At 38.6% G+C, this 25,318-nt stretch overlaps 1 protein-coding gene and 1 long non-coding RNA gene across 5 annotated transcripts in view; both read right to left on the minus strand.

Moving 5' to 3' along the window:
- Positions 1 to 686: 686 nt before the first annotated feature.
- LOC126410187 (uncharacterized) lies at positions 687 to 2,137 on the minus strand. Its single transcript, XR_007573725.1, has 2 exons — positions 1,953 to 2,137; positions 687 to 1,080 (listed from the first exon to the last, which is right to left on the minus strand). It is a non-coding gene; the product is annotated as an uncharacterized LOC126410187 (long non-coding RNA).
- Positions 2,138 to 7,941: 5,804 nt separating this feature from the next.
- Positions 7,942 to 25,318, minus strand: part of LOC116255719 (uncharacterized) — a 40,709-nt gene continuing 23,332 nt past the window's right edge. For 3 of the 4 annotated variants that reach the window (XM_031631650.2, XM_031631653.2, XM_031631651.1), the window contains 9 exons: positions 22,355 to 22,491; positions 20,907 to 20,965; positions 17,982 to 18,005; positions 12,276 to 12,358; positions 12,091 to 12,155; positions 11,449 to 11,498; positions 10,938 to 11,051; positions 9,901 to 9,960; positions 7,942 to 8,415 (listed from right to left, as the gene is read on the minus strand). In XM_031631650.2, the coding sequence (XP_031487510.1) occupies positions 8,305 to 8,415; positions 9,901 to 9,960; positions 10,938 to 11,051; positions 11,449 to 11,498; positions 12,091 to 12,155; positions 12,276 to 12,358; positions 17,982 to 18,005; positions 20,907 to 20,965; positions 22,355 to 22,491 (703 nt within the window). In that variant the 3' untranslated portion in view covers positions 7,942 to 8,304. The remainder of the gene's footprint in view (positions 8,416 to 9,900; positions 9,961 to 10,937; positions 11,052 to 11,448; positions 11,499 to 12,090; positions 12,156 to 12,275; positions 12,359 to 17,981; positions 18,006 to 20,906; positions 20,966 to 22,354; positions 22,492 to 25,318) is intronic. The other variant, XM_031631652.2, reaches the window with a different exon arrangement.

The raw sequence follows: 25,318 nt of genomic DNA on the forward strand, positions 1-25,318 counted from the left end.
GATCATTGAACCTTCATGTAGGTAGTTTTTAGACGAAGTCTGGGCATTGGGCCCAGGCCCGGGCCCAAAAACCGTCCCAGGCCAGTTCGATGGGGCCCGTTTAAAATTTTTATATTATTTTTATTTAATAACAATATATATTTTATTATTAAAATGTATTTTATATATTCAATATTTATTATTATTTATTTATTTGTTTTATTTTAATCTGGTCGGGCAGAGCTAGGCCCGAGCTCGGGTTTCAGGCATTGAGCCCAGCCTGGGCTTGGGTTTCGGGTGTGGGGCCAGCCCGGGATTGACTCTTATCGGGCCGTGCCGGCTCGATGCCCAAGCATAGATAGAAAAATGATAATGTGTGTGTATCATCACTGGACGTAGGTCCAGTTCAGCTCTAATGATAATGTTTAGGTTGTAGTTCAAAAGGGTCAGGAGATATAATAATACAACTAACTGAAGATATTTTGATGGGAGCAGGGAATGGAATCCCTCACTTGGCCATCTGTGAACCTGGGGATAGAGAAGATAGCGTGTTCCAATCAATTGGATTATCGACAATAGGTCGCTTTCCCTTATCTACATGCTCCAAAAGTTAGTCTATCGATTTTTTTCGACGTGCTAGTGAACCAGAAGACTCACTTTCAATCACAAAGTAATCAAATCACATTAGTAACAACAATGAAAGGAAATAAAAATTTCAAAGGTGCACTCGCCTGAGTAAATTATATGATGCCACCCATTTCCTTTACATATTTAGGGTAGAGCTTTTTGCAGCTTACAGTTCCAAAGAACCAAGTCACTGGGAACTGGCATTTTTTGCGTCACCACCACCATGACTCCAAGTTTATTGAGCTCAACTGCATTATATCTAAATAACTTCATCCCGCTTTTCCCCTGCCTCACATCGGGGATGAGCTCCTTTTAAGTGGGCAGGAGAAGGAGCAATTCTATATAACAATTCCAACATTCACGGAATGACTCGCTATCTCGGATCTCTGCAGACCTGCACCACCCAACTTGACCCCTTTTATGTTTTACAGTTGGGTTAGTCACCAAGCCGCTATCTTGGAAATAAAACCGGCCCTACAGCAAAATGAAAGCAATAAGCAAACATACCATAAAATAAAATAACCAACTCATTTTCAACCAAAACATTGCATGACAGCAATTTCATATTAGAAAACATTACCCCTTTTTTTTGGTTAACACCTCAGAGCTAAAACACAGGCCTATCATCGAACAACATTGCACTCAAAAGTCAATCACAAGCTTGTATAATTAACATAGCTCAAGTCCCATGTCTAAGTATTCCACACACCTTCAAGTTCAATTGCATCTGAATAGCATACATGTATGCATATATTTTTTCAAACAATTTGGACTAGGTTAGCTAAAGATATTTGCTTAAATCTTGCAACTTGGTTTAAGTCATTGAATCTCAATTTTATTAATGTAAACTAATCAACAAAACACTTGAGTAATCAAATTATGCATAATGAACAATAAATTCAAAATAAAACTATGGTTGGTCATTCACTCTCATGGCCTAAAATTAACCCCGGGCATGGCCTAAAACTATGGTTGGTCATTCACTCTCACGGCTAGGTCTGGGTCCTAGTTGACTATGGTCCAGACATGGTCTTGCCATGGCCAGGCCAAGCTGACCGAGCCCCATGGCCTAGCCTGGTCTACAGTTGAGGTCTGTTATATAGCAAACTGGCATGTAAATTGACATGGGTTCCCGTGCAGTATGGACAATTAAGCTACTCAAACACCGTTGGCATAGTCTATTCGCTGCTTCTACGAACCACGCTTGTTATGGAGTGCTTTGAAGTTCCAAACGAATTCAGACTTAATCTCATCCACCAGTCTATTTTTCACTAGAATAACTGTACAATGCCAGAAATTAGAATTCCTACAATCTAAAACTTTGAAATTTACATTTTTCACCATACCTTTGCTTTCTTCGAGATTTCTACTAGGCCTGGGCGTCCAGCCGGGCTGCCGCCGGGCCGGGCCCAATAACCCGGCCCGATAACCAAACTGGGCTGGGCCGGGTGAGAAGGGCGGCCCGGCGGTGGCCCGGCCCGGCCAGACTCCCGCTCTCGGGCGGCCTCCGCCCTTCGCTCGCTCCCCTGACCCCTCCCTCTCTCTTCCCGTCTCCCGTCTCCCCCTCCCTCTCCTCCCTCTCCTTCTCCCTCGCCCTCTCCCTTCGGTCTCCCTCTCCCTCTCTGCTCCCTCTCCCTCTGCTCCATCTCCCTTCCGTCTCCGTCTCCGTCTCCGTCTCCCTCTCTGAGTCCCTCCCCTCTCCCTTCCGACTCCCTCTCCCTTTCGTCTCCCTCTGCTCCCTCTCCCTTTTCTCTCTCCCTCTCCCTCTCTGAGTCCCTCCCCTCTCCCTCTCCGCCCCCCGCAGCCCCGCTCCACTCCCACACTGCCTCCGTCCCCTGCGGCCTCTCCGCCTCCGTCCCCCCGCGCCCCGCTCCGTCTCCCTCTCCTCTCGGCTCCCCCTTCCCGTGTCTCCCTCTTCGCGGCGGGGTGGGCCGGGCTTGACTTTTGGTGGCCAGGCCCGACAAGATTATCGGGCCGGGCCCGGGCTTCAGGCCCGATGGGCCGACCCGGCCCGGCCCGATGCCCACCCTAATTTCTAATTTCTAATGGTTGTGGCGCACGTGGTGAATGGATTTTCACTAACGACAAAACTTTTATCTCTCCTCATTTCTCTCTCCTTTCCTCTGTCTTTTCCTTCAAGCTACCACCGAAAAGGGGCAACAGCCCTTTAACAGCCCTTTATATGTTAATTTTAAGTTTTTGGAATATGTTATTATATTTTACATTATTTAAGAATGAAAGGGCGGTAAAAATCATTTATATTTTGAGAGGAGGTTACAACAAGTTTAGCTTGGTGACTTAATTCTAGCCTTAGAGGTCTAATCTTTCACTAAATAATGTCTAGTATTTTAAAATGTCATTAACTATGCTTAATCATGATTAGCATAACTTAATCTAAAACCATTCAATTACTAGTCTATCCCTGGTCATGGTCGTTAATAACAAGCATGTTACTGACCAATGACTGAAATGCCCAAGTCTCATTTCGCCATGGACGCAAGTGCTTTGTACAATCATGTTACATCACGCCAACACGCCAACACACCAAGTGACCAGCAAAGGCCTATGTTTTGTGAGTGCTATGTGTAACACTCGACTTTTTGGCTGGGCCTGGCCGGGTCTAAACCTGGACCCGAACCCGCTTGTGTCAAGAGCCCGTCACGCGGGGGGCTCTTCTCTCGTCTTCTCCCTTGACTTTTCCTCTTCTCCCTCGTCCCGTTGGGTTGCACATAGCACAGAGAAGAAGAAGGCAGAGGATTGAACAGCGGCGACAGAGGTTAACGGCAACGGTGGCGGCAATGCATAGGTAAGCCCGTCGGTGTCTCTCTCTCTTCTTCCCTTTCGCTGCTCTCCGTCGTTCCCCCCCCCCCCCCCCCCCTTCCCCCGACTGTTCCCTGTCGAATCCCCCTCTTTCTCTCACGCTCTTCACTCGCAGTTCTCTTCCCATCCCTTCTCTCTCTTTCTCCCTCTCTCTCTCTCCCGTGCTATCCCCCTTCCTCCGCCACTCTCTTATCTCTCCCCTTTGTCTGAATCCTCTTTCTTAGTCTCTCCTCTCTGTCAGCGCCCTCTCTCACTCGTTTCAGCCACCCTCACCGCTACCATGAGGCTCTTCTTGCGGCATACCTCTCTCTTAAAACTTCATTTTCACTGATTTCGACTCTTTTGTGGCTGTTGAATAGATTGCAGTTTGGGACACTTTCTGCCCTTTTTAACGGTGACTAGCATGCATTGGTGGTGGCGACATTGAGAGATTTTAGCCATTTTAGGATCTTTCGAACTCGTGAGGTGGCTGCCAGGAGGACTGCAACAGCTAAGACTCTAAATTTGGGGTGAGGGAGACCTAATCGAGCTTAAATTGTCAAATATTTGTTGTTGGAGCATGTATAATTATTAATGGAGTATGCTAGATTTACGATTTGATGAATTTGGATGTTGGTTAATGACGTTACTATTTTGGGCAAAGTTCTAGGACTAATTTGGAGGGACGATGATCCATATTTACAATGATTTTATAAGCTTGATGGGTTAATTTTCGAAGCAATTAGAAAGTATGGTAGATATTGTAATGTTGTGGAGAACGTTTCAAATCATTTTAGTGAGCTTGGGAAGTATGCTTCTATTGATGTGCATATATGTTGTTTGTTGAGAATCTTATGGTGGCGAAGACGCCTCAACTAAGAAAAACAAGTGAGAAATGTATTAGTGATAGATTGATCGAAGCTTTGGGTTTAGAATTTTGTTTAAAAATTTCTATGCAAGTGCATGTGCATGCTAGATTGATAACTGTTTAGGACAGATAAGACCCCAATTGTGCATTAGGAAGCATCTTAAAATGATATCTGCGTAGGACAGCTACAAGCTAATCATGGATCGAGACTACTCTCTAGGATTTGGCTAAGTTTTGAAAGATGTGATTTCATAAAATGTTAATTTTTATGAATATGAATGTTGTGATTTGTTGCACATGTATTGCCGTGGGCAATGATGCAAATAAATGAAATTGGAGGGTAGTTGTACCTGTATTGTATGACGACTAGTTAATAATGTTAATGATATGTGTGGCCCTCGTGTAGAGGCAATTGGAGGTGTTGGTGTACTCGTGAAATTAACCAACCTCATGAGCTAGCCAGTCTTTTTGTTAATGTGTAATTATAAAGATAAAAATGAAAGAATAAGAGATGAGAGGCCAGTGGGTTGTCGCATTGTGTTTGGGAGTTGTCCCGCTTCCGCCACTGGTCTCACCTGTTCGAAGCGCAAACGGTGCAAGGCCCCAGGATACTATTGTGTGATGTGTTTGGAGCGTTGGGCTCCCGCATTCCCAACATGGGTGTCCTAGGGAAGGCTGAGTATTTCTCCTTGAAATTCACACATCTATGGATGAGTACTCTACCGCTGCAGTGGGAATGGATCCATACTATTATGGGCTACTACGGGGGTCGTCTCCCGGCTATAGGCCACCCGCGGTGTGCACGTACCTGTATTTGCACCCACAGGAACTATCAATTCACTGAAACTAATGAAAATGAAAAGAATATGAATGAAATGTATCTGAATGATGTGCATGTAAATGAAATGAATGAGAATGATATGTTTATGCATGCCTTGCATGGGAATTGTAATTGTGTTATCATGGCCATTGAGTGGCCTTTACCTGTCGTGGTATATGTGAGGGGCCTTCTTGTCAAGTCATGTGACAAGGCCATGTCACGACAAGATGATAATTTGTTTTTATAATTGTGATTATCTCATATTTGAGCCCATACCTAAAGGGTTTAGGGATTTACTGGTTTGTTGTCGTACTGCAAAAGCTAAGCCTTCAGTTGTTTCATTTTTCAGGTTTTGGCGGACCGGGGTGGTAGATTGATCAGATGGCTTCACTCACTCACATCATATTGAGGAGGTTTTGGGTCTTTTGTAGTGCCGACGTGTTTTATTTTGATTTTATTGATGTCTTATTTTTGTTAGGCATCAATTATATGGTTTGGGGCATTTTTGTCATACACAATGTGATTTTGTATGAACTTAAATTGTTATATGAATGAAAGTTTGCCCCAATGTTTCGAATGACATAGCTCCCTCCTTTTTGAATTGTTGTGTCGTCGCACCTCAATACTTTATGTTTAAGAAAAAAAAATTATTTGAGGGTCAAAAGGTTGGGGTGTGACACTATACACAAAGAACTTGCAACATTGAATGACATTAGTGCAAGTGCAAAGCACACTCACTTCGCGTTGGCTTTCAATGTCCAAATGAACACAACAAAGTTATGTCATTTGACAAACAAAGCCCATAAAACTCCCATTTTAAGTATGAGTTTTGTAAGCATCAGACATTTGTTTTTTTCGTCCACTTCAAAATACGAGGAAGACTAAGTTGAGTACTTTTTATAAGTATTATTAGTTCTTAATTTCGGCGTAATGTCTTAAAAATACTCACACAGGAATACAGTAAGGCTCAGGAACTTATATGGCTAAAACAGTAATTCACAATCTGATTTTGGTACTCAGAAGCTAAATGTTACGTAGAGAGAGAGAGAGAGAGAGCACAAACAATAACGCTAGCCAGTGGCAAAGCCAAAAAATTTTTTGAAGGGAGCACTCAATCATAGATTTGTATATCTAGAGGGGCACCATGTCCATAACAGAACAATTATTTGAAAATGTTAATATAAAAACAAAGAAACATTGAAGGGTACGCCAACACCTATGTAGCTCCACCTTTTGACCCTAGCCTGACAACTGCAAATGTAACCTTCAAGCCTTAACTCCCGATGCCAATAGGAGAGTAGGACCTATGAAAATTGAATAAGAGATACATCCAATATGTATTTCTGGTTCGACCAACTACACTACATGCTTGTTATGAAAGAGAGAGAGAGAGAGAAAGATGTATATATATTGGAACGTGACCAAGCATAGCCAAGGGCAACAAAGATACAGAAGCAAGCAATGAAACAGAATGACACACTGCAAGATAAAAAATAATAAAGTCGTCTGAAGAATCTTGAAATCCATTAGGGCGCACGATGATTTATGTTGACGGATTTTACATCGAAAAGGATGAGCTTAGCTAATCGTTGGGGGGAAACGTATTATAACACATGTTGATTGCAAGTTCATGATGAAGAGAACCCTCATTCTGAATTGAAGGCGATATTCCAAAGGGGCAGATTAGGGACTCCAAAGCCGCCCCTAGAAGTTGGGATTATTGCAGTGTCCATACAAGAAGATGCTTCTTGTTACTGCTAGCTGCACCGTTCCATAAAAGGTAAAGGTGTTCAAGGCATTGGTTAATGCACTTGCTTACTTTGGCAGGCATTAATAGAACAGATAAAATACGAATCTAGCCTTTCATATGTCCATTCAGTTACGACAGCCTCGCAACACGCGCTGGAAATTGATGCCTACCTGTCAAGGCAATGGTAGAATGAAAGAAGCATCTAAATCGAACATCCAAGGACCCTGCTATTTGCACGTGAGAGAGAGAGAGAGAATGGTGATAGACCATGACTAATCAAGAATGATCTCAGCAATTGAAGTTCTGACACCATCCGTGGTGGTTCAGAACTACTTCGACACGTGGGTACTCTTATTGTTAATCCATCAACTTGAAAATACTATTGTAGCACCTATGAACCAACAACCAGGATTTCACGTCTTACAGGTCTTACAGATAGGAAAAACAAACTGTGGGGCCGAGTCCTCGCACAAAGCATCAAATCTCCATATTAGGTATTCATTTTAACATGTTCCAACATGCGCGTGCTTGATATGGTTTCATTGGGGAATACATGATGACCCTGTCCAAAGAATAACAAAGAATTTTTTTTTTCCTTTTTTGAAAGTCGGGAAATTCACTCGTTTTAGGCACTTTGATGCCGCTCAGGCATGTAGTTCGGCCACAGCGCCTCATTTTTTTGTGTACTGACATGTCAATGTAGCATCATTAACATGCTGAAGAGTGAGGAAGGAACTAGACGTACGACCAATACTGTTGAGTGTCAAAAAAGTATTTTGACTTGAAATCCTTGTATTCCGACTAATTTAGGATGACACTATCTATACCACCAATTATTGAATATTTTGACGACATAAACCATGATTCGTTGACAACCAATCTTTCCAGGTACACATTTGCTTGTTAGTATAGTGAGTAGGCCAACAATCAGATGCCCAATGGATTTTCCAGCTCAAGATCCCTCAGTTAAGTTTCAATTACTCCGCATAAGTCATTTCCTACAGGGCCTTTTCTTTGTCCTCGGAACGTAACTGCCAAGGATTTCAGATGCAAGCGTGACAAATATTATCAACTAGTTTAGAAGAAACTACCATCACAAAACCAGTAAAATCTTTAATTTATACAACTCATCACAGATTGAATTACCAATTAGCCCAATATTCAAGAATTGCATGTCGTATCTACATACAGACTAAATAGAATTGTGCATTACCACAAAAGAGCCACTAGAACCACAAAACGAGGGAAAAAAATAAGAGAAAAAAAAAACGAATACCTGCAAGAATGGTATCATTTTTGCAGATACCCACTTCTTTATAACAAGAGAACACGTGAAGTTCATGATCTTTCAACAGAATTACACCCATTGAATAGTTTAAATCACCACCCTTATGTGCAATCCAAACTCAAAGGTATGTTATTATAACATTTCACCTTCCACAATCTGCAGAATAGTCCAGCTCAGCCACTTCTTTGGATGATCCCGTTCTCCATTAGGTACTCCACAAATTCATCAATCAAATAAGGCCATGCACCCTCAGCATCGTAGTTGGACAGCATTGGATCAACCGTCTGCATGGGAGAAGAAACTCAAGAAATAAACAACTCAAACCTTTTGTGGCAGCATTCCTTAACAAAAGTTGTTTTTGTGAATCTCGTACCAGGGTAGTTCCAAGTTAATACTAATAGTATGGACTTGATACCCAAAAATAAAAAAGAAAAGGAAAGAAAAAAAAGAGCCAAAGGAGGCCTTGGACTAAACTCCAAAACAGAAACGAAAATGTCCAATGCGCACTCAAACTCCATCAGAAGTACCAATTCAAAAAGTAGAACTGTGCATTGTGAAACCAAAGAAATATTGGGGCCCAGAACCCATTTTCGATAAAAAAAAATGAAAAGATATAAAAATAAAACATAATATTATGCATTACAGACTCCGACAATAAGTCATGATCAAGTCAACTCTTTGTCCACCACCACTATCCACATTGATCTTTAGGTAGTACGATATTTTAGAGACGTTCATTGAAATTGGACAAACAACAAACTTCATCCTACTTCCGTCATTGATCCACTTAAGGTTTTTACAAACTTGACATAATGAACAGCATTAAGCAGCAGAGCATCCAAGGTAATTGATGACTCTTGAAAAAATAGATCAAAATGCCCCTTTGTTCTTTAACAGGAATCCACAGAGATTATTCATCCATATTTATGTTTACAAAGCCAGTGTAGTGCACATAAAGCATGTTTAAATACGTGCGAAATATTATGTAGTAATAATACACTTACGATACAGTTCATATAGTGTCTCACACTTGCAGAAAAGGCTAAAAATTTAAGGATGTGCCAATGTACATTGATGACATTTGACTTCTGTGACAGCGATATACAGATAACAGAAGGCTTACAACTCCATGATGCATCATCATTAGGCACTCAGACTTGAATCTGACCGGTCAGCAAACTTTCCAAAATAATAGGCAAGTTATATCCAAAGAAACTGCTAATAGTTTGACAAGATTACCTAAACTTGGATGAAAGATACACATGAACCTTTATGTGAGCCGTCTCTCAAGTCTTAGTCATACCTTCTCAAGTAAAATCACAAGTTTATGAGACTTGTACACTTCAGATAACATGCAAGGAATGTCTTCCAAGTTCTTTTAAAAATCCTAAGCAAGTTATGGATACACACCATTCCCAAGTTTCATACATGACAGTTGCTTCTGTAACTCAGCAATCATCAAGGAATTAAAAATTTGTTTGAGACCTAGCAACTTTGCAAGAGATGGCTTTATTCTAGAAGACAAAATGCTAGAGCATGGTGAAGTAGCAGCAAACTAGGAAATCAAAAGAAAGGTGTAAAATCATCAGCCATTTGCCACAACAGACATAGCTTATCAAAGAAGAACCAATAATTCATATACAAATTCATCCTATTGATAATATCCACTGAACATGTATTCCATCACCCGACAGTAAATTAGCAACTCAAATCCAAGCTTTCAAGCTGAACAATTTCAAGGCTAATAGTTACAGGACAACCATTAATACCTTGGCAAACTCCAAAAGTTGAGACCAGGTGTCCCTCGAGATTGCTTTGTTGTGCTTTGCCTAAATATCAGAACATGAGCAAACCAAAGTCATCATTATTTCAAGTGCTAAGATGTGAAAATTTTCCATGTCAAAGCTACCAAAGTGTACATGACCAAGAAAACAAAAATGCAGAAGCTTCCCAGTTGTGGATGCTTGACTTGAATAGAGGACTGGAACAAACCAATTATGAACCAAAGAGAAGGCAAAAGCCAAAGAGCTTGATTGCACCAGCGAGGGTAAGAATAACATGAACATAAAAGTGATAACAAGGTAATCTTAGTTAATTCTCCCTGCTAAAATAAACCTGACACATATCAAATCATTGAAAGTCCCAATCGAGAGTCCTGACACATCTGCTAACATGATGACACCTTTCCTTATCTAGACATGTAGGACATGTCATTCCTGTTCAAGGAATATAAATGAATGACCTCTTCATCAACAGAACAATCCAATGTGTACATTTATCAAAAACTAGAGTCAGCAAGACACCAAGGATCCTGCTCACTGGAATTGCAGAAACACACATTACAAGCCAAAGCATCCAGTGAACAAAAAGACTGGGTATATAACAAATGCATTCTATGAGAAAAAAAATCGTAACTCCCTTTAGATGGAAACCAAATGACACACCTACAACCCAACAAACAATGATGCAAGTTTTAAAAGTTCATAAATGAACAACTCTCAAGACATTAGGAAAAGAATTTGCCAACAGCCCAATGCAGACCAGGAAAAAAGCTCATCCAAATACTGAAAGCTTCTTTTTTTCAATACTAATACAGAAAAATATATAGTCCCCTCGCTAATAGAAAAAAAAACAGAAAAAAGGAAAAAGTACATATGCAGAAAAAAATGACTTTGACCACTAAATCGCTACTAGAAAGAGAGCAGGTGGAAATTATTAGGAAAAAAAATGAAAAGTATGAATTTCTTATCCAGATTAGTCCAAATTAATAAAATATGGAGCAAATCAAATGGACAACCTAAAGTACCTGCAAAAACTGGCACCAGTGGTCAACCAGAGGCCACTGTTTTTCAGCAAACAACAATTGCCACATCCCAATGGCCGTATCAAGTGCCAATGACTTCTGACCCTGCATCAAAGACTAGTTCATGTCAAAGGCTTCAAGGGATAAAATTGATATATTTTAAATTTTTAATTTGCACGGGCACTACGCGTGTGGATATCTCTTTCCCCATGTATGTGTCTATCTGTGATGCATATAAGTATTGAAGATACAATATCAGAAAGTGGAAACAAGAATGCAGAGGATACGGTGAACAAGGAAGAACATCCCATAGTACGCTAACTGTGACAAACATGTTGGCATGAACTTGAAGGATTCTAGTACAAATAGAAATGGTCATTGACTCCAAATGCTAAGTCTCATGGATGTGGATGTGGACAGGGGTTCAAGTATATAGTTGAGCAAATTAAAAACTCTGGGTGCAAGGAAGAACAGACTGAAGTTTGAGATTTGAGAAAACAAAAACTCAAGTTACCTTTTCTCTTGCCCAGCCAAATGCAAAATTATAAATTTCACGAAATTTCTCTGCACATGCAACGAAAAAATTAGAAGAACTGCTACACATAGAAAGCTGGCTCTCCAACATATATGTTGTGTATACAATTACAATAAGTCATTGCACATTACTAAATACCAAGTGAAGTCGGTAAAAATCAAACAAAATAACGCAGTAGCATAACTACCAGCATTTAAAATATTTACTAATTTGTATCTCTTTAAAATCAAAACCACGACTGAATCGAACATGCCTGTTAAGCCACAGATTTGACAACTAAAAAGACTTGATGGGGAAAGAACAGCCGAACAAGGAGCGCGGGCCCAGGTATCATATACGCCCCCAAAATAAAGAGCCTTCAACACTAGGAGAAAAAGCGCCTAGACCTAACAGCGCTCAGGTGCACTTAAAGTCGGATCTTCGATGGCAAGTCAGTCAACTCAGGCAGTGCATAAATAACAATGAAGCAAGCCAACAAGCTCAAACATTAACAGTTGGTTTACTAGGCTGTAGTAATGATAAAATCAAAGTAGGAAAAGCTCAAATTCTCAGATTAAAGGAAAAAATATTCATCTCGTTTTCCAATTAGAAATGAAATTTTGACAATACATAAGTACATACGTTCTTCTTTGAGTTCTGCACGCATGAACGGTATCCTTTCTCTGAACTTCTCAATAGAATCTACCCTGGCACAGAAATGTGTTCTCAGTCATCCATTCTCTCAAAGCTAATCTATAAGAGAAATGTACTCGACTAGAAAATAGAAAAAAAGTAAAATGAGTTGAGGAACTTGGTGAAGCTCTTACCCAAGTGCCTGCAGACCACCTATGAATTCCTGCCTAGAAAATTCACACATAGTTGCAGCTTTCATATGCCAACTAACAACCAACTGTGACCAAACAGATCTTATTAATTTAGCACATGAAGCAACAATGACTGCATAGCACATGGCTTTTATGGAGCACAGAGGGAGGCATACCACTAGGATAAGGTTACTAGCTTATCGATGCAGTGGTGACAGTTTTGAAACTTAGATTGCTAGAGAGGGGGTAACAGAAAGGGTTCCTCAACACATTATACTTTCTATTAATTATCACAGAAACAAGACCTGCTTGCACATAGACAGACATTTTCTCAAACAAACTGTACATCTAAACATACATAGCTACTGAAAAAAGTTGTTCCCATAGTAGATGGAGTTTTGCATATAAAACAAGAAAATATTCATGCATGGGAGCAGTGTCAGAAACAGCCAGGAAAATCTCAAAGAGAATTTTCCATGTGGCAGACCACCGCTTGGCATAGGATGTATTCATGTTGCCAGTGTTGTCAAACTCAAAAGCACGCTACAATCACAAAAAAAAGGCACCTTGTAGTGTAGACCAATCACATTCACCTTGGCAAACAGTGGTGAGGTGCAGAAGTTTAAAGGTGTGCACCGTGCTTTGCTACAATCCATAAGGTGCACACCTTTCTTATGGTTGGTCAAAAAAGGTCAAAATACTTTTTTGTTAAACTAGGTTTTTTTATATGAGCACCAAACAAAGGGTGCAGGCAGAGACAGGGCTGCCCCCCCGTGCAGTTTTTTTTTTGGGGCTTCTGCTTTGTTCTCATACAACCAGATGCGAGTCCAAGGATTTCAGGATGGAAAGAGGAAAGCTTTCTACTTTTTCTCCAGTGGTCCTTTTTTCTGCCTTATTTTTCTTCTTCTTTGTATTTTCCCTTGCTTCTCTGGATTCTTTTTTCCCAGGACTGTTTTTCTATTTTCTTCTCCTCGTGTTGCCGTGTATTCTGGGAATGTTTCTCAATGATATTTTTCCAGTCATGTTACCTTTACATATTGTGATTTCTCTTGTATATTGTTTTACCAATGCCATTGCTTGAAATGGGGTTCCATCTGTTGGGTGTTTTCCTGTAATTACTTGTGTGCTTCATACACGGGTTTTCAGATCTGAAACGGTCAACATGATTTCACTATTTCAGATACATATATGTATAACAGAAATGGCTCAGCAGTCCCATTTTGGAACTGGTTATCCAACCCCTTTTTTCTCTTTCACTCTCACACCAAGTTTTTCCCTTTCACTCTTTTTCCCATTTTCCTTTTTCACAGCTATCCTCTCCACCTTAGAATTGGTGAATCCTAGAGAGGGAGAGGGACTTGAAAATTGAATCTCATTTTGGGACTAGTTTTACTGGTTATATATACATATATGAATATAAATTGTAAACATAATTCATATATTAGCTTTTCACTTTTGTGAATCTATTTTGCAGTTCTACATAATCATTGAAGATCAAGGATGGGAGCATGAAACTAAAGTTTGAGAAGTATTGCAATAAAGACACCAAAGAGGGAAATATCAAGATTGAAGTATCATTTGGCAGGCACAAAACATGGCATAAGAGCTTGTGCTGATGTTCCTCATGAAATAAAGGCCTTTAGAGAAGTACCTTGAAAAAGCAAAAGAGAAAGACTATTTGAAATTGGAAGAAGTGGCATATATTATGAGAAACAACAATACATGACAATGATGTGAAAGTTGGTGGTGGTGGTAACAGTAAGAACAATGCAGTGGGGCCATTAGATCAGTTTGTTAGTAGAGAAGCATGATAAACTACAACCAATAGTAATTTAAAATTGAAGAAAGGAAAGAGATATGTGATGGTATGGTCTTTTTTTTGGCAATACTTTCCCTTTCAACCTTTGTAGAAGCCCTTATTTTGACCCTATGGTAGAGGCTATTGGGACCTGTGGTCAGGCATCGGTTTTTGGTACCGGCATGCAAAGGTTCGAATCCTTTGACTAAAGATTATGAACACCCGATCGGATCTGTCAAGAACGAGCTGACGACTACAGGGGAAGCGGCTGACTGCAGCCCCTGAGCCCAGCTTGTAGCAAGCCACGACGTTTGACTTGAACCTACTTTGTTAAGAGAAGAGAGAGAGAAGGGAAAGACAGACGACATCAACCAAATTTGCATTGATTTTGGTATGGTCAGCACTAATGGCATCTTGATTGGTATGGAAAACGGCTTGGTATAGTGAGTACTAATGGCATCTTCTTGGTATGGTGAGCACTAATGACATTAGGATTAAAACCACCTTCTTACCATAAGATGAGGACATGAACATTAAGAGATGAAAATACAGCAAGTAATAATAAAGTAAAGAAAGTTTTTGGCTTTTGCCTCCTAGGTCCCGGCCTCGTCATGATTGCTAACAAGGCTGCAGCCCAAGGGGAGGAAGTGTGCAAATTGCGTCTTGACATGGAGGTGGAAGAAGCCTGGATTATGGAAAAATGGCTGAACTCATAGACTACAAACGCACCAAACGCTAAAAGAGTTTAATAAATCATGGGTGATGGTTGGTTGTACTATTATAGTTAATAGTTGGACTGACAACACCTGAATATCTACATGAAATATTTGAAGTTGTAAAAGAAGTTGGGCCAGAAAATGTAATCTAATTCCTCGTAAACAATGCACCTAATTTTGTTGCTGCAGGAAAGAAGTTGGCGAATGATAAGACATTTTATTGGTCACCATGTGCTGCTCATTGCATAGATTTCATGTTTAAGGATATTGGCAAAGAATGAACATTTTTGAAAAAATACAATTGAGAAGGCCAAGTGTATCACAAGATACATTTAGAATCACACGTGGGTTCTTAACTTGATAAGAAAGCACACAGAAAATCACATAATTTGCACATTGTACCTTATTCTCCAAGGAATTGCATGTGCTAAGGAGTTGAATGTAACGTTTTTAGTCCAGAATTGAAAAGTAATTACTTAAAAAAACATAAAGCTAAGCAAGTTTTAAACATTGTTGCTAAAGATACAAATTTTGGAGCACAGTTATATTTACAATTAAAACAACCATGCCTCTAGTGAATGTTTTTAATGAGGCAACGGATAACAAGGAAAAGCAAATAGCTGCCACTTTAAATCACAGAGTTTAGACATAGAAGCCCATACAGGATGTAATTGATAGAAGATGGAATGTATTGTCAACCATTACAGACCAAGATATTTTTTGGACCCGCATATTTCATTATAATTTTATTGTTGATAAAGAGATTAAGGATGAATTATACAATTGTATAGACAAATTGGTTAGACATTTAACTATTTTTTGACAATTAGATGCATTTAGAGAAATGCACAGCTCATTTGGTAAAGCAGTGGCTACTGGAACAAGAAAGTGAAAACCCGGTAGTTTATTATTAATATTTTTGTCATTTATTAATAGTACTTTGAAGAATTGATAATGCAATCTACATCATATTTGTTATATTTTCAATTTACATGGTACGCAGCTGATTGGTGGAACTCATTTGTATAAGAGACTCCTGAACTGATGCTTTTTACACCATAAATCTTAAGTTTCACATGCAGCAGATCAGCTTGTGAACATAATTGGAGTAGTTTCTCATCAGCATGTATCCTATGTCCATGTTTAGTTGTTTACGTTTCTAAGTAAACATCATTTTATATTAGTAGTTTTGATAGTGTCACATGCCATATTGTCATAGGTGCATACAAAATGTAGAAATAGGCTTCAGCAAGAGAGGACAAATGCATTAGTGTTTGTTATATGTAATATGAAACTAAGAGAGACACATCAAGATAAGGGTCCCAAATGATCCAATAGATTTAAACAAAATTGATTTTGATGACAAAAAGATAGTGGAGAAAGAAGATCCAGAGTTCCCAAGAAATAATACAATGTTAGAGAAATCATGGTTAAATCCAGAACTAAAGGCAATTCAGAATGTGCCTATAGAAGGGGCAAAAATTTCAAGTGAGTCACAATGTTGTAAAAGAAACTAAACATCAAGCAGCCAAGGTAAACTTGTTCTACTCTGTCACATGAGTGCAGGTGCGTGTCTGTATGAAAGTAAAAGAGAATCCATTTATAAATTGTAAAATAGGCCACTTTTTGTAATAAAAGAGAACTTCAAAAGTAAGAGAGTTAAACAGAAACTCTGTAAAATAGTCTCTTTTTGGAAATAATAACAAAAAAAGTGTCAAAACAACAAAAGAGAAATCAATAAAGCCCTAATCCTTAACCTCAGCCATGCATGTGCATCTGCTCCCACAGCAAGCCAGGTATGCCTTTCCCCTTGTCCTCAGCCCTTTTTCTTCTTTTTCTGGTGAGGACTGCAACACCCAAGCAGCACCACACCTGTATCCTGTCATAGGTACAGCCGTACAGCACCCAAAATAGCACTTCTACTTGTTTACGTGTTTTACATACAGACTGATTCCTGCTGTACTTGTATATGGCATAATCAAATGAGTGTCTTCTTTTTCCCATTAAAAGCAAAGAGAAAGGAAAAAGAAAACAGGTAATTAATGTTGAGGAGACTGCGAGTGATGAAGAAACAGAGAGCAAACATGAAGAGCCAAATTACATGAATAATTTGAATGATGGTAATGATGACATTGATGATTTGGGCATTGACAATGACGAGACAAGAGATGAATCTCATAAAAAGATTTTAAAATGGAACAATGTTTTCATCTTTTGCATGGATATCATCCAATGGATAATTTTAGTTTGACTCAAAAGTACTTTCACCTTGTAAAGTTTGTAACATTTCAAATTTGGGTAGGTGTATTTCACTTAAACTGTGATTGTTATGCTTAATAGCTCAAGTTTTGTGTGCTCAGAACTACTATTTATTTATAGACAGATTATGCCTCATCCGCTGGTTGTCGTGCTTCCCTATGCTTTAATGCTTTTGACAACATTCCTTGACACTTGACAGTAGTTGCCAACAAGCACTCCATTTTAATTTAAGCATTCATCAAAAAGGTGAATATTTGCAAAATATTATATCAGCAGTGCCTCTTTACAGTTACAGAAAACAAAAGTTGACAACAGAGTTCAGCTCAATGAGATTGATATGACCAGCTTGTACAAGACTAATTCATATTACCCACAACACCTATAGAGAAAATGACACATTCTACAAATAACCTATGACAGACAATTAGCAATCAGCCATTAGCATCCAACAGCCCAAGAAAACCTCATGCTAAGAAACAGATAAGCAAATAAGAAGGCTCGAGCGCCTAACAATTTCACCCTAGTAGTATGTCAGATGCTCTAAGGTCCACATTAAAAGCAAAAGACAAAGATCATAAGAATATGAAAGCATTTAAAGAAGCTTGGTATCTTCATCTGATAGTGAAACGGATAAATATATATCAATTGCTCATCAAATATGTTATAATTTAAGCTGACAACATTAAAAAAGAGGAATTCAGAAAACCTGAGAAAAACCTTAAAATCATGCAATATTCAAATTTATATCTACATTACCACATCCATCACAGATATCTTCTGCTAGAATGCGTTCAAAAGGCTGATATTTTCAATATTCATAGAGGTTATCAACAGTGAGATATATTTTGTAGGAAGTATGCTCATTATACTTATCAGAATACTAAAACACAATTGAAGGCTGGAATGCTGAAGAAGGCATGAAGGTCATCCATTTACCATGACAATGTCTCCAGGATCAACCTGCAGAGAACCATGAATAACAGCTATAAGTACTTCTGAGAGGCAAAAGGATAAAGCAGATAAGAAAGGAAGCACCAGATTGGAAACAAGAAAAGGAGAAGGCATAAGAATTTGAGAGTAGCTAACAAAACTAACTTCACATTAGCCAAACAAGGGCACACTTCAATAGTCCAAAAGAAAAAACAAATCTTGCCATCACTATTTCTGCTCTCAATGCATTTTAAAGTTTGTGACCATTAGCTTTCAAACTGCAAAAATCAGTTTCAGATAAAATTTAAAAAAAGAGGCAATGATTTTTTTACTGTCAAAAACCCCTTGTTGTTGTAAAGGGTGCAGAGGAAAAGTCAGGAGGAGGAAATTCATTCAAGCAGATTCACAATTTCACACAAGTTCTCCAGTTATAAAAGCAATGAAAAGGTCAAATTAACAAGACATCCACATCAAAATAGTTCCATCAAATGACTTAGATTGAGAAAGATCTCTGTCACACGGATACGTGGGTATAGCCCACGTACCCATATCCGATACGCGGACACAAGTATCCGGATGCGGGACACGGGTGAGACATGCCAAAAAATAAACTATTAATTTAATGTTTTTTTTTCATTTTATCATTGTTTTGTGATGCATCCAATTATTTCCATGAACAATCCTTTCAAATACTCAACACTTTTGTGATAAAAGAAACTTTCTTACGAGATTGTAAGAGTGAACTATTAATTTAATGTTTTTTTTTTCATTTTATCATTTTTGAGAATATAAAATTTGCCATATCCGCGTATCCAAAATTTTCAAAATTGCCGTGTCCATACCCGCATCGCCGTACCCGTATCGTACCCACAAACATGTGACATAGAGAAACATCAGTTTTCAAGGGCAGATTTTGAAAGTGAGTAGGCCAACCTTCAATCAAGAGGTAACTGACTAAATCATAAACTGAAGTTACACAACCAGTAAATCAAGTTCAAATCATTAAACCACCGACCATAATACAAACATGTACACCAAGAAGAAACAAAACGAAAAATAGAATTATCTGAATAAATGTCTCATCAGAAAGGCCTTGCTGAAGATCCTTTTCCACTCATCTACTGAGGTTGAAATTGCCTTTCTATGTCTTTGCTTTCATGTTCTTGCCTTAATCATTTAAGTTTGGTCGTTAGCATCAATAGGTCTAATTTGAAGATTCTTGATGTGCAGGTATTTGAATATATAAAGGTATTTGCATTTTTATCATGCTAGGACATGATATAAATTTGATAATCATGGAACATTAATTACATTTTAAGACTAAGTTGGTGAAGGCTCAATTATAAGATCCTCTATGCTTCATAACTGAAAGAAGTTAAGGTATCATAAATTTTTCTTGTACATTTTTTTCCAAAAAAATTGAAAAAACTATTTCAGAGCACCTAATTTTAAAATGATATGAAGCCAATAACAATGGAAATCGTTCCTAACAGATCGCAATTGTTGAACATGATAATGATATTAGCAACCACATGTTCAATATTCTCTAAATATCCGAACATAGAGTTATCATGGCAATACCATAAGAATTTTAGTAGATACATTTCTAAGCACAGCACCTGCTTTTATTGTCACTTTGGAAGGGTTCCCTCCAATATTCTATTGTACTTAAATGGTTAACATGTGACAAACTATGTCACATAGGTACGGGTACGGGTGCTGGTGCGGGTACGAATACTGACCATTTTCAAAAAACTTGGGTGCGCGGGTACGGCTGTATATATATATAAACAATAAGAAATACTTAGAAAATATGTATCAAAATAAAGAATATACATCAACATAAACAAATAAATAACATAGAAAATATATATCAACGGCTCTTGCAGCAGTGTGTTTAAGAAACCTATGAAAAACTTTAAACATATGGACAACCAAGCAGCCCCCTAGTCAAATATGAATATCAATCGAATTTTCACATCTAAAAAATAGAATAAAAAGTAAGGTGGAAAAAATTAAATCAAAGTAAAATTAAGCAGTTTGGATCTATAGGTACCCAAGTGTCAAACTACCCATTTTGGGTACGGGTACGGCGACACAGGTACGTGGACCTTACTGAAGTACCCATGTGACTTAGGTGACAAACCATTGGTTAGATTCATCAAGACAGTCATATGCAGCTAGTGACTGCTCATGCACCCGTCTAAGCAGGATATTACAGGCATAATAATCTTCACAGCTGACAAATCAGATGTTGAACCCCTTTTTCTGAGGGAAATGTACCAGATAATGTGAAATGCCACATACTTCTGTGGAAGGAAAAATAGCACTGATACTGATCTTCATGTGATATTAGCCACAACTCTTCACCAATTAGAATTATATCCAAATGTCCCTGAACACTAACATGTTTGAGGTAGTGATATGAAAATTCTACCATATGCAGAAGATTTAAGCTGGTACTATCCCCAACCAATTTGCAGGCAATGACTATTTAAGAACAGTGACCATGTACCGCACAGACTACCAGCTACCCCGTTGATCTCAACATGATGTCCTTTGTGTTATTCCTAAGAAAGAAACTTGGAGTGAAATTAATGGAAATCCCCATAAATATTATTCTGAAGTGCTTGTCGCAATTCGAAAAGGAAAAAATATCCAAAGCACTTCATGCAGTATGAGTAAGCAGATTATTACATTTCCATCGTATTCGAGGAGTCAAAGAAGGGGCAGATCTAAATATTGTATGGAAAGACCGAAACCAAAGGAGACCCCATGCAAGATCTATGACACATGGATGCAGCTATAGATACAGGCATTAGCAATTTTCAGGAATTCAATGATGTGGGAGTCAAAAATGGAGAATGCATGCAACACATCATGAGATGTAATAAAGTAGTTTATCCAATCAAGATCCAGAGAGTTAATTACCTGCAAATCATCACAGAGAGAAGCAATTCCATCTGCCATTATCATATCAACATATGGATCTGCAGAAATAAGATGTTCGTCTCAATTTTCAAGCATGGCAATTTTCAAAGCCCAGTAGATATTAACATTCCTCAGATTATGAAAAACATCACAAATCAATGAATCAATATATTAACAATCATACTGGTGGACAACATCATAAAATAGGCATTATCATATCAGTTCATCGGAACAGAAACTTTCATGCAGACTGAACCAAACCTCTGTAACTAAATACTAAGACTAATGGGAAGGAAAATCACACATGAAAAATAAATGTTCAAATAAGTAAAGAACCATTACTTCACTAGGAACCCATGCCTCAGAAAACTGTTTAGCATGCGTTTGTATTCGGATCTGATTAGGCTTAAATAAGCCTAATCAGATCCGAATATACACTCATCGGAATCCCATAAAGGCATGTTCAGTTACTAACATGAGAAGCCATAAAGACAAGATTTCAAGGAAAAAGTGAGAGGATCTACAAATAAGAGATATAGAACCCTACAATGCCATTTAGATTGACCTGATAATATGCACTGTGGAAAGAATACATTTGGACCTAACAAAGAGGAGGTAGCTGATTACCAAATGGTTAGGCCAACATTGTCATAATAACAGAAGACTAGAAACAAGATGGTGTTTTCAGGAAAGAGGATGAGATAATAAAAATAAGAAATAAAAACACCAGAAAAACATAGACATGATGCTTAAGCTATACATATTCAGGGTCAAAATAAAAAAAGAGACATTCCTGTGACATGACAAAGATGAAAAGTCTTCATGAGAAAATGATAACCTAAAAGTAACTGAAATATTTGTGTTGAATGAATAATTGCGAACCGAAGTAGACCAAGAGGTTGCATCCATTGACCGCATGAATAATCACCGGTGGTTGAGAAATTGGCAAAGCAACAGCAAAGTACCAACAACCATGTTAACTTCAGCTTGAACATTAAGTTCCCTTCACTCCTTTGGAGGGCTAATTATCCAGTGTCCTACACTTGGATAGCAACACTTCATGGCATGCTATCAGTAATTCAATTTTAAGATATAAGTGAACCAAAATAGTGGATATTTGTTTTACACATTCAATACTTTTAAGTGTCTTAGACACAAAGTGTCCAATAATAAACATAGTTACATAACATAATCAAAATCTGTGTTTTCTCATTTCATGCCTAGAGAAGTGGAGTGAACCTGGACATGGAACCAGGAGTGGAGCTACTCAAACCCCACGTGAGCTCTCAGCTCAAGCTCAAGTCACATAACCTCGACTCAAAAACTCAAGTTGCATATACATGTGCAAATAACAGCTACTATTAACAGTCCCACAGACATGACACTTTAGAATATCTTCTGAAAATAAAAAGGTACTTAGTTTTGACTTGAAAGTTAGAGCTTCTTACCTTTATATCTATGATATAACTCCTCAAGGTGTCTAGAATCAGTTACAGCTCTGACTTGAGGTTGGCTATAGAACAAATCCAAAGCCCCCTCTAGATGCCAATCACTAGCTTTCAACGCCTGAAGAGCAATCTTTTCACTGCATGAATAATATTGAAAAATGTAACATTTTTCTGAATCCTACATAAACAAGAGAGAGAGAGAGAAGGCCAAGCAGCAAGCAATTCCTTAACCCACACCCCACCCCCAAAAAAAAGGAAAAAAAAAAAAACTCTTCTCAACATACTATAAGATATCAAGAAATAAGAGAATCTGCTATCGTCCATGCACACTAAGACAAGCAATGGTATCAGAAACGGGTACAAAGTACAAAGTGTTGAAACTGGCTGATCTTGGGAAACTAGACACATATACACACATAGTCAACAGTCTGACTTTTTTTCACTTCTAAAACTCATCTTAAAATTATTTTTATGTCAATTTATATGTATTAAAGACACAGATTACACCTTGACGCAATATAGTTAGAGTGGATCGAATTGTATATTCGGATCTGATTAGGCTTATTTAAAGTTTTAAACTTGAATGTTATTTTTGGGTTTGGATTTGTTTTAGTTATTGGATCCAAGATCCAATTCAGATCTCAGGGTTAGGCTAGGCCTGGGCGCCGGGCCGGGTCGCCGATGGGTACCCGGCCCAGTACAGGCCCGGGTCCGGTTACATGAACAACCTTGTCGGGCTTTTGCCCGTTGCACCCGGCCCGGCCCGACATCATAACGGACCAGGCCCGGATTACCAGACTTGGCCTGTTGGGGCCCATTAGGTCGAAATGTTAAAACTTAAAAAGTTAAAACAGATAACAGGACAGCCATCGTAAAACTATGGGTTTTCGTTTTTCATTTGAAAGAGAAAGAGAGTTGTGCCTGTGCAAGTTGAGCCACCGCCACCGTCACCGGATGCAAGATAAAGACGAACAGTCGATGGCTCCCGTGGGCCCCACTGTCTTCTTCTTCTCCTCCCACCCCCCCCCCCACCCCCCTCTCCCCTCCTTTCCGAACCTCCTTGCTCTTCTAGAAGATTAGCCTTACGCTCTTAGTACAACACCTTGATATCTATCTATCTATATATATATATGTGTGTGTGTGTGTGTGTGTGGTATCGTACGATACATACCGTATCGTTTTGAAATTACGGTACGATACACCCCGTATCGCACGATATGGGCTAATTTTCAAAAAGAGGCGCCCGACGCCTCCGTTTTCGTTTTTTCTTTAAAACGTCAATGGGTTCCTCTTTTCTAACGTGGGGATTGCACATCCAAGGAGGGAGATCATCAACTTTCACTGTAAAAACATTGATTTTTACCGTGAAATCGAAGATTAAAGGGTCGATTTGTGCGTGGGTGGTTAATTTTTGTTGGGAGGAAATGGGTTTTCTTCATTTTTTCTTTGTAAGGTATGAAATCTCTTGTTTCTACCATATATTCATATATTTTTACTGTAGAATCGTAGATTGAAAGATTTTGATTGTTTTTCATTAAGTTTACCGTAGGATTTCGTTTTTGTTGTGAAGATATGGATCCTACATGGCAATGGTGCGAAAGGGTGAAGGAAAATGACCAGTTGAAACTCAAATGTAAATTTTGTGAGAATACATTTTCACGAGGGATTATTAAAACGAAACACCATTTGGCAGGGACCTCCAAAGATGTGGCTCAATGTGTTGGAAAACCAAACAATCATTTGCCTCCATTTGTGCGTCAGCAATGTTTAGATATGTTTCATGCTTTACATCAAAGGAAGATACAAAAAAAAATGGAAAACGCAGATGTAGGCTATAATGAGCCTTGGGAAGCTGAAGAAGAAGAGGAAGAAGCTTATGAAAATGTTAATGATGATGAAGATGATAGCAATCTAAGAACAGATTTGGAGAGCCCAAGAGGTAGAGATCGTAGAGAGAAATGAATCATGTATGAAGGAGGTCGATCTGGCATATCTGGAAGAAAGAGAAGAAGCACACTAGATATTTGGGCCAGGCGTGGTATGCGACCACCTAGTGGTAGAGTTCCTACTGATAGGTCTAGTGTTGGTTCTGTTAAGAGCTTTTTCCCTTCATATACTGGCCCAGGTTGTCAGAAGCAGATTCGTGCTGCAATGACATCTAAAGATATGCTACTTCAAGCACAAAGGACGGTAGGGAAATGGTTTTATGATGCATGTATTCCATTTAATGCATCTAATTCTTTTCAGTTCCAAGCCATGGCAGATGCAATTGCTTCTATAGGCCCCGGATTCAAAATGTCATCATATCATCAGTTGAGGGGCCAAATTCTTCAGGATACGGTAAAAGAGGTGTCTGAACATTGTGATCAATTGAAATTATGCTGGAAATAAAGTTATAAACAGGTTGCTCCATTATGTCAAATGGATGGACTGATACAAGGTCAAGAACACTTGTAAATTTTCTTGTTTATTGCCTTAAAGGTACAATGTTCTTGAAATCTCTTGATTTATCTGATGTTCCTAAAACTGCTGAGATTTTGTTCAATGTTTTTAATAATGTTGTACAAGAAGTTGGACCTGAAAACGTTGTACAGTTTACTACAGACAATGCTGCAAATTATAAAGCTGCAAATTATAAAGCTGCAGGGGATATGTTATTTCAAAAGTATAGAACATTTTATTGGAGTCCATGTGTCACTCATTGTGTTAATCTAATGCTTCAAGATCTTAATGAGATGCATGATATGAAATCAGTTGTTCACCAATGCCACGAGGTAACAAAATTGATCTGTAATCATGCATATGTATTGAGTTTGATGAGAAAGTTTACAGAAGGAGTTGAATTAATACGACCTGCACAAACTAGATTTCCCACAAATGTATTGACTATGCAAAGTATGGTGAAACAAAGAACTCCTTTGAAGCAGATGTTCGCTAGTGAAGAACGGGATGCATATCCACATG

This window comes from Nymphaea colorata, chromosome 6 (assembly GCF_008831285.2).
Source record: "Nymphaea colorata isolate Beijing-Zhang1983 chromosome 6, ASM883128v2, whole genome shotgun sequence".
NCBI lineage: Eukaryota > Viridiplantae > Streptophyta > Magnoliopsida > Nymphaeales > Nymphaeaceae > Nymphaea > Nymphaea colorata.